Source organism: Apodemus sylvaticus, chromosome 21, assembly GCF_947179515.1.
Source record: "Apodemus sylvaticus chromosome 21, mApoSyl1.1, whole genome shotgun sequence".
Classification (NCBI taxonomy): Eukaryota; Metazoa; Chordata; class Mammalia; order Rodentia; family Muridae; genus Apodemus; species Apodemus sylvaticus.
This window is the reverse complement of record NC_067492.1, coordinates 19,423,305-19,432,995: the sequence shown is the minus strand read 5'-3', so window position 1 is coordinate 19,432,995 and position 9,691 is coordinate 19,423,305. Positions and strand designations below refer to the sequence as shown.

At 44.4% G+C, this 9,691-nt stretch overlaps 1 protein-coding gene across 1 annotated transcript; it reads left to right on the top strand.

The window, feature by feature from the left end:
* The first annotated feature begins 798 nt into the window (after positions 1-798).
* Cmtr2 (cap methyltransferase 2) lies at positions 799-9,091 on the top strand. The gene is made up of 2 exons (XM_052166976.1): positions 799-945; positions 5,678-9,091. The coding sequence occupies exon 2, from the start codon at positions 5,697-5,699 to the stop codon at positions 7,998-8,000; it is 2,304 nt and encodes a 767-aa protein (XP_052022936.1). The 5' UTR covers positions 799-945; positions 5,678-5,696; the 3' UTR covers positions 8,001-9,091.
* Positions 9,092-9,691: the final 600 nt, after the last annotated feature.

Genomic DNA, 9,691 nt, shown 5'->3' with positions numbered 1-9,691 from the left:
CACTCAGCTATAGACGGGCCATCTATAAACACCTGCTCCCCGAGGCTGGGAGGTGAGAAGAGCTGAAAAGCTGGAAATGAGGGGAGTGCAGTGAAGTGCTGTCCTCTGAACACGACATGGCTGCACGAACTCCCGCTTATGAACTCACAGCAGCTGTGGCTACCCACAGCTGGGGAGGTGGAGACAGGTGGATACTTGTGACTAGATAACAGTCTAGCCCAGTCCTGAGACACCCTCCTCTGGTAGCCCTGGCTAACCTGGAACTCTCTCTGGAGACGAGAGTGACCTCGAACTCCGAGATCTCTTGCCTCTGGCTCATGAGAGCTGGGATCAAAGGCTTGTATCACTACACCGGGTGGTTTTCTTTTTTTCTCGGCTTATTAATATGTAAACACATTATTTAAGTGATGATACTTTCGTTTCTTTCATTTGGTTTTGAACTCAAGTTATCCACTGAGTTTCAATTTTAATTCAGTCTCTCCTAGGAACTAGCATCTATCTATCCTGGGTAAACCTTCGGGTTCCAAAGCCCAGTTCCGTTGCCATGGCGACCCGCAGAGACGGACGCTTTTCTCAGCACCAGAGCTCAGATCCTGGAATACCAGCCTCCCGAGTGACGTCGATGCGCGTGACGCCAGGCCTCTCGGAAGACGCCTGCGCAGTGTGGCTGTCAGGGTCTTGCAGCCGGTGGGGGCGTGGCCTGGAGGAGGCTCTGGCTCCAGTTGCGCGTGCGCAGGTCCAGGCAATCTTTCAGGCGCTCCCTCCTCTTTGTCCGTGACCCAAGTTGCCGAGTACGTAGAGGAGACGCCACCCCCGGAAGCTGTTCCCAGGAGCGGAAGTGGCCGGTGGCTTGCTAGAGTGAGGACCGCGTGTGCAGTGCTACTCTACTCCAGCCCGAGTGGTTCTGGTGGGCGTGGGCTGAAGGAATGCGGACCCGGCTTCTCTGTGAGTGACAGTCCCGGGACGGTTCGCTGCGGGCGAGGGGCGGGGTTGCTCGAATGAGTGTCTGAGATGTGGCTGTCCCGGGGCCGTGGTGAGCACTGCACATGCCCCAATGTTTATTTCCTTGGAAAAGTTGGCGGGAACATTACAGACACTCCCTGATGCTCACTTTGACATGACAGCTGTTGAGAACTTAACGACTTTGGTGTTGGACTTAAAAATTTTACAATCATTTCCTTGTGAATTTAGACTGGAAGATTCTTGCCTTCCTCCTTTGGTGTTGGTCTTACTGATTTTACAATCATTTTCGTGTGGCTTTGGACAGGAAACTTTCTGCCTTTCTCCTGGAGCCTGCAAAATAATACAGGTGATACTGATCAATCTCACAAATGCCATTCCATGGAGTGCTTAAGGAAAGGCACAGAGACGACATGCATTTAATTAATTAATTTTTATTGTTGTTATTCTAAAGTCATGCATTGAAGTGCTTGGGTGAAATTGAAATAATTATTCCGTTCAGAGCTTTGTTTTTTGGGCAAAATGTAATAGTCGTTCATTGATCCAGTTAATACCAGTGTGCTTCACTGCCCACTAGCCACTGTTGGAACCTTTTGGGGTGGCATGTAGGAAACTAAAGATTCCTATTCTACAAAAGTTCGGCGTTTACATTCTAGTTTGAGGAAGCTGAGAAAGACAAATCACAAAGAGAACACAGGGGAAAAATTAAGTGATAAACACGAATGCCTTGGAAGAAAATGAGGTAAGGGACATTGGGAGTCCGAGATGCAATTTAAAAATCCATGTGTTAGGATGGGCTTCATAGATAATTGCCTTAGAGCAAATGCTAGGAGGAGGTGAGGGAATTAACTATATACATTCTTAGGGAAGTAAAGCCCAGGTAGAGCTTGCCTCTTAGTCCTGGGCAGAGTGTTTCAATGTGAAGTGTGCCTGGGTCTTCAGTGATCAGCTGGCTTGAGTGACTGGAGTGGAATGAGTAAAGAGGTAGTAATATTAAGAATTAGTTGGCAGTAAGGCTCAAATACAGTCAGGAACATTGGAGTGTTTGAAGCCCTTTAGTTGTTTGTAAGTGAAGGTAATTATCTACTTAATTTTGGCAAGATTTCACAGCTTAGCCACAGCCACTAATTAGTATGTGAAGTTAATGACTAAAAGTAGACTTTTTCCAAAATAGAATGAATTTGAGGTCTAAATGTAGCTGCCGTTCCCAGTAAGCACAGCGTGCATCGAGACAGATGAGCTTGTTGTAGTAAATTGGTTTTTTTTTTCTTACGTAGGATGTTTGTACATGCAGAAATACCCTGTTTTTGTCTTCCCTTAGAAGCTTTTCTAAATACAGCTTCTAACTGTTAAATGATGCTGCTGTTTGTGAGTCTCTACTCACATGGGACTTGTTGTGGCAAACAAGATGATTAGAAAAGCTACCCACTGCTTTAAGGAGCTTACTGACTTGTGGGCCAGATGAACACAGGAAGACATACAGGATGGAAAGGGGTGGAGAACTTTGGTAAAAGGGCAGGACTAAGGAAGCACCAGTGTCATGAGGTCACATGTGCGGTCATAGCTAACCTTTACTTCTCAATGTAGATTTCCTGTGAGTTTATCTTGCTCAGTATACAAAGAAACACATGACTCGTCACGACTCGTGATTGTCACCTTGAATGCCTTTCCAACCGTGCCATTAAGGCATACCATCTTTCAGTTTCCTCAGCCCCTGCCTCTCCAAGATAGACATTTCTGGTCTCCTAGGGGTTTTGTTGTTGATGTTGTTGTTGTTGTTAGGGTTTTTGTTTTATTGGCATTTATTGATTGTGGGAGTGTACATGTGTGGGCATACTTGCAAGAGACCATTCTTTTTCTTGCACCACATGGGTTTGCAGGATTGAACTCAGATCGTCAGAGGTTTGGTGGCAATTGTCTGTACCCTCTGAGCCATCTCGTCAGCCCGCCAGCCGACATTGCAGTTTAGAATGAAGAGTGATTGCGCTTCTATTCACTTCAAATTTTTCTTTTGGTTTAAATTTTGTTTTTGACATCTGTTATGTTTTAGGGATAGAAGAAATAATTAGGTTTTATAAGATAGGTATGGGCTATCTAACAAAGCATATGGGAGGCAGGAATCTGAGAGAGATACTAGGGAAAACATTGGACAGTTTTAGCATCACCAACAGGGCCAATGACTTAAGTACAAATTAGCCATCAGTTAGCGTTACATTGCTGTGACAAGACACCTACGATAAGCAGTGTACTAGGAGATAGATTTATTCTGGCTTACGGTTTCAGAAGTTTCAGTTGGTCAGTTGACTTGTTGCTGTTGGCCCTGTGGTGAGGCAGGACATGGTGGAGAGTGCTTGTAGGTTCTCCTCAGGCAGCCAGGAAAGGACAGAAAGGGCAGGCAGGAGTTCTAATAGCTACTCAGTAACCTAACTTCCTTCCATTAGGCTCCGCCTCTTAAAGGGTCCCCCTCCTTCAAGTAGCAACAGGAACTGGGAACCAAACTTTTCTCTCAAGGGTCTTTGGGCAGCATCTCAGATCCAAACTATAGCTCTGAATAGGTGGTGGCTTACGTCGATAATTGGTACCACCAAGGTACCTGACACAAGTCAGAGACATGTCATCATAAGCATATAAAGCAACCCTTGTAAGTGGGTAAGTTGCATATAAAGCAACCCTTGTAAGTGGGTAAGTTGCTGGCAACAGAGAGGCTTGGCCAGACCAGGCTCAGACACCCTCCAGCCAGGAAGGCGGGTTTGATTTGTGGTCATGTTCGAGGGTGAGGCTGATGCGTGTACGTGTGTTTAAAACCACATGTGCTGTGTCTAATTGAGGACAGAGAACTTGGGGAAGAGCTGGGTAAATTGCTATGGTAAAAGCTGCCACTCACTGCTAAATATTCTGTGATGTGCCACCTCTTAAAAATATTTTGAAAGACCAGTATTTTATTTTATTTTTGGTTTCCACATATTTATTTATTTATTTTTAATTTATTTACATTTCAAGTGTTATCCCCTTACCCGGTTTCCGCCCCTCCTGGAAACCCCTATCCCATCCCCCCATCCCCCTGCTTCTGCCAGGGTGTTTCTCCACCTATCCACCCACTCCTGCCTCTCCGCCCTCATCTCCCCCACACTGGGACATATATCAAACCTTCATAGGACCAAGGACCTCTCCACCCACTGATGCCTGACAAGGCCATACTCTGCTACATATGCAGCTACAGCCATGTGTACTCCTTGGTTGATGGCTTGGACCCTGGGAGCTCTGGTGGGCTCTGGTTGGTTGATAATGTTGTTCTTCCTATGGGGTTGCAAACCCCTTCAGCTCCTTCAGTCCTTTCTCTTAACTCCTCCATTGGGGACCCCGTGCTCAGTGCAATGGTTGGCTACAAGCATCTGACTCTGTATTTATGAGACTCTGGGAGGGCCCCTCAGGAGATAGCTAACCTATATCAGGCTCCTTTCAGCAAGCCTTTCTTAGCATCCACAATAGCATTGGAGTTTGGTGACTATCTGGGATGAATCCCCAGGTGGGACAGTCTCTGGGTGGCCTTTCCTTCAGTCTCTGTTCTGCACTTTGTCTCCATATTTGCTCCTGTGAGTATTTTGTTCCCCTTTCTAAGAAGGACTGAAGCACCCACACTTTGGTCTTCCTTCTTCAGCTTCATGTGGTCTGTGAATTGTATCTTGGGTATTCCAAGCTTCTGGGCTAATATCCACTTATCAGTGAATGCATATCATGTGTGTTCTTTTGTGACTGGGTTACCTTACTCAGGATGATATTTTCTAGGTCCATCCATTTGCTTAAGAATTTCATGAGTTCATTATTTTTAATAGCTGAGTAGTACTCCATTGTGTAAATGTACCACATTTTCTGTATCCATTCCTCTGTTGAAGGATATCTGGGTTCTTTTCAGCTTCTGGCTATTATTAATAAGGCTGCTATGAACATAGTAGAGCATGTGTCCTTGTTATATGTTGGAGCATCTTTTGGGTATTTGCCCAGGAGAGGTATAGCTGGGTCCTCAGATAGTACTATGTCCAAATTTTTGAGGAACCTCCAGACTGATTTCCAGAGTGGTTGTACCAGCTTGCAATCCCATCAGCAATGGAGGAATGTTCCTTTCTCCACATCCTGGCTAGCCTCTGCTGTCACTTGAAATTTTGATCTTAGTCATTCTGACTGGTGTGAGGTGGAAGGGAATCTCAGGGTTGTTTTGATTTGCATTTCCTTGATGACTAAGGATGTTGAACATTTCTTTAGGTGCTTCTCAACCCTTCTAGTTTCCTCAGTTGAGAATTCTGTTTAGCTCTGTTCCCCATTTTTAAATAGGGTTATTTGGTCCCCTGGAGTCTAACTTCTTGAGTTCTTTGTATATATTGGATATTAGCCCTCTATACAGTGTAGGATTGGTAAAGATCTTTTCCCAGTCTGTTGGTTGAAGACCAGTATTCAAAAATAAGAACAACATTGAACCCCAGAATAAAACATATTTTCCAGGACATTGATTAAACTGTAAGGAGCAGAGCTTGAATTTGAGGCCAGGCCTGATCGCTGTCTAGGCCTCTCTCCTTTTTTCCGTATCGCTTTGCTTGGTAACCATGTGCTGACATCAGCCTTCACATTGTACTGGATTTGTGGACCAATGATCAGATTTGCTCCAGTGCTGTTTCACTCACTATAAAGGTGACTCGTGTAATCTTGCATTTTGTCTTCCCAGATTTTAACTTGGTTTGAAAATGAGCAAGCGCAGGAAGCTTCCAGCTCCGCAGCCCGCTTGTTCGGAGACCTTCAGCCCAGACGTTCTCAGTGATGTGTCTGAGCTCTTTGCCAAGAACTTCTCCTACTGTAAGCCACTTGACAACGAGTGGCAGTTGCCAGCACCCACGGAGAGCTTCGCCTGTGAGCACATGGAGTTCGGGGCGTTTCTTGACTTGAAGAACTCCCTGAATGAAGTGAAGAACCTCCTGAGTGACAAGAAGCTGGACGAGTGGCACAGGCACACTGCCTTCACCAACAAGGCAGGGAAAATCATCTCTCACGTCAGAAAGGCCGCCAACGCAGAGCTCTGCACTCAGGCCTGGTGCAAATTCCAGGAGATCCTGTGCAATTTCCCACTTATTCCGCAGGAAGCTTTCCAGAATGGGAGACTGAATTCTCTGCACCTGTGTGAAGCCCCAGGCGCCTTCATAGCTAGCCTCAACCATTACCTAAAATCTCACCGCTTCCCCTGTGAATGGAGTTGGGTGGCTAATAGCCTGAATCCATACCACGAGGCCAACGACAATCTCAGGATGATCACGGACGACCGGCTGATGGCCAACACCTTAGACCGCTGGTACTTCGGCCCAGATAATACCGGTGATATCATGACCCTGAGATATCTGACCGGGCTTCAGGATTTCCTCAGTGACCTGTCTCCCATTCACTTGGTCACTGCCGATGGGAGCTTTGATTGCCAAGGAAACCCAGGCGAACAGGAAGCTTTAGTCTCTTCTCTGCATTATTGCGAAGCGGTCACCGCTCTGACCACTCTTGGAGATGGTGGCTCTTTTGTTCTAAAGATGTTTACATTGTTTGAACATTGTTCGGTGAACCTCATGTACCTGCTAAATTGTTCCTTTGACAAAGTTCATGTTTTCAAACCTGCTACTAGCAAGGCGGGAAACTCAGAAGTCTATGTGGTGTGTCTCCGCTATAAGGGAAGAGAAGCTGTCCGTCCTTTGCTGTCTAGGATGGTGTTGAACTTTGGCACTGAGATGACCAGGAAAGCTCTCTTTCCCCATCATGTGATCCCCAAATCCTTTCTTAAGCGACACCAAGAGTGTTGTACCTTCTTCCACAGATACCAGTTAGAGACGATTTCTGAGAACATTCGTCTTTTTGAGAGTATGGGAACCGGGGAACAAGAAAAACTGAATAACTTAAGGGATTGCGCTGTACAATATTTCATGCAAAAGTTTCAGCTGAAGCCTCTTTCTCGAAATCACTGGCTCGTCAAAAAATCCAATATCGGTTGTAGTATGAACACGAAATGGGTTGGACAGAGAAACAAGTATTTTAAAACCTACAATGAACGGAAGATGCTGGAAACCCTTTCGTGGAAAGATAAAGTAGCCAAAGGCTACTTCAATAGTTGGGCGGAGGAGCATGCTGTCTATCATCCCAGGCAGAATTCCCTCCTAGAAGGGACCTCTTCCGGTCTCGAGTACCACTCCTGGCATATCCTAGAAGGGAAGAAACTGCCGAAGGTCAAGTGTTCTCCTTTCTGTGATGGTGAAATTTTAAAGACTCTTAACGAAGCCATTGAGAAGTCCTTAGGAGAAGCTTTGGGTGTTGATTCCAAGGTCAGTTCCAAGCAGCAATACGGTTGTTGTCAGATCTTTTCAGAAGAATCCCTGTTGTTTGAGTTGGTTAGCCTTACCAAGTGCCTTCAGGATGAGCAGGGCATAGAACCTAGCAACCCAGTCAAGTGCCTGCTTGTGGGTTCACCGACTGTCTGTGATCTCCAAATGCACACGCCTCTGGAAGTCCAGCTTCTGGAATCCGTCGAACTCAGCGCCTTCAGCTGTTCCTTGCTTCACGATGGCGACCCAACATACCAGCATTTGTTTCTGGATCGCCTGCTGCACTCGCTGAAGCAGCTTCACACAGGAGATGCCATGATTTTGCCCATCCTTTCTTGCTTCACAAGATTTATGGCTGGCTTGACCTTTGTCCTCCACAGCTGTTTTAGATTTATCACATTCTGTTGTCCCACGTCCTCCGAGCCCCTCAGGACCTGTGCCGTCCTGCTGTGCATTGGCTATCAGAACCTTCCAGATGCAGTTTTCCAGTTTCTGCAGAATGTTAACCAACTCTTGAGCACGCTGCTACACCCCAGTACCCCCCAGCAGGTTTTACAGTTTGTGCCAATGGAGGTGCTCCTTCAGGGGACACTACTTGACTTTTTGTGGGATTTGAATGCTGCCATTGCTAAAAGGCATTTACATTTGATTATTCAAGGAGAGAGGGACAAAGTCATCAGCAGCCTTGAGTTATAGAATTGAACAGGGCATTGATGATGTGCCATTGTTTTGTGACTTACAGTTTCTGTTTTCATTTTACCTGCCCTATTTATTTAATAATTTTCATTTTTGAGAGATGCCAGTTTGTGTATTAAAGGACATTAATTATGGAACGTCTTAGCTTATTCCGATCTGACTCTATATGACTCATAGGCACAGTTTTTGTGGTAGGAGCCATGCACTGATGGTATTCAGCCTCTGATCATGTGACATCTGTATGTGCTTGGGGTGATTACATGCTTGCTTGCATATACAGTTGAGCCAGTCTTAACCTGCGGCACATTGTGTGCCTTCATTCAGACTTTTCCCCCAACTGTTTCCTCTCTCTGGCTGATGCTGTTAATGAGTGTTAGAGGTTATTCATGACAGGATGTGGATCACTCTTTGGCATCACTATTTACCTGGAAGCACTTGACATGTCCTCTATGGATTTCAGGGATCTCCATACCCGGTTTTTTAATAATGTGCCATTCATTGCCTTTAGATCTGTGACTCAATTTTTTTTTGTATGACTTTTGCTAGCTATAACTATCCAACTAATAAGAAAGAACAGCTTTAAGTCAAAACCAAAGGTCATTTTTGTACAGTGAAAAATTGTGTCTAGTACTCCTTTGTAATGAACAGCTTCCTTCAGCAATGTTGGCATTTTTAATGTCCTGGAAAGATGGTTTTAAGGCTTGGTGTATAGTCAGTCTCCTGTGGGTTATACCGGAGTGGAATGGTCATGGTGAGCGCTGAGGGAAAATGTAACACTTCCAGAATGATGGCTAAACAAATGTTTAATCTTTATTGTTTTTGTTTTTAGTATGAAGATAGCACTTTACTAAGATTATCCATGAGATAGATATTTTATCAATTTCATTTGATTTCATTGAGTAATATATATTTAATATAATGAACTTTTCTAGCATCGTGTTAATTCATCATTACTTTGAAGTTTTATAAGGTACATAATTAGACACATAAATTTTTAGGTATTTTCTGTTTCTTAAAAAATAGAAGTATTCTGTCACGTATCTAGTTAATAAATAAATTTTTCATGCTCTGCTGTTTCTGAGTTCCATTACAATTCACAAATAAAATCTTCGGCAGGTGTGTTTTGTGTTTGTTTTATTAAAAGATAATTATAATGGAAGTTGAAAATGTAAGTTGGAATTTCCAAAGGAAAGTTGACTGGGAATTAATGTTTTCATTTCCTTTAATTTGCATTCAAGGAAATGTATTTCTTCAGTGTTATATTTATGGGAGTCTTCAGGAGAAAACTTGTGCACTTCAGGGGCTGGGGTAGGGGAGCATGGCTCTGCAGTCAAAGTCTGAGGTGGTTTCTTTGTGAAGGACCTTCATTCCTACGATGGCTTGATGAGGGCGCTTCTGGTCGGTTGCAGTCCACCAGGAGAGAAACTACTCTTGGGAACTGTTTTGCTGCCTTGTTAGTAATAATAGGGATTATTTTTTACTTATTTAACCCATTTAATTAGGATATAGTTGGAAGTTTGAGTTTAGGACTAAGTAAAACTTGCTCTTCTATTTGTGTGTGTGTGTGTGTGTGTGTATGTGTATGTATGTATGTACATACATACATGCGTGCTAATATGTGCATGTGCCCTGAGGTTCTGGAGACCAGAAGAGTGTAGACCTCCCCCGCCTGGAGTTATAGGCAGTTGTGA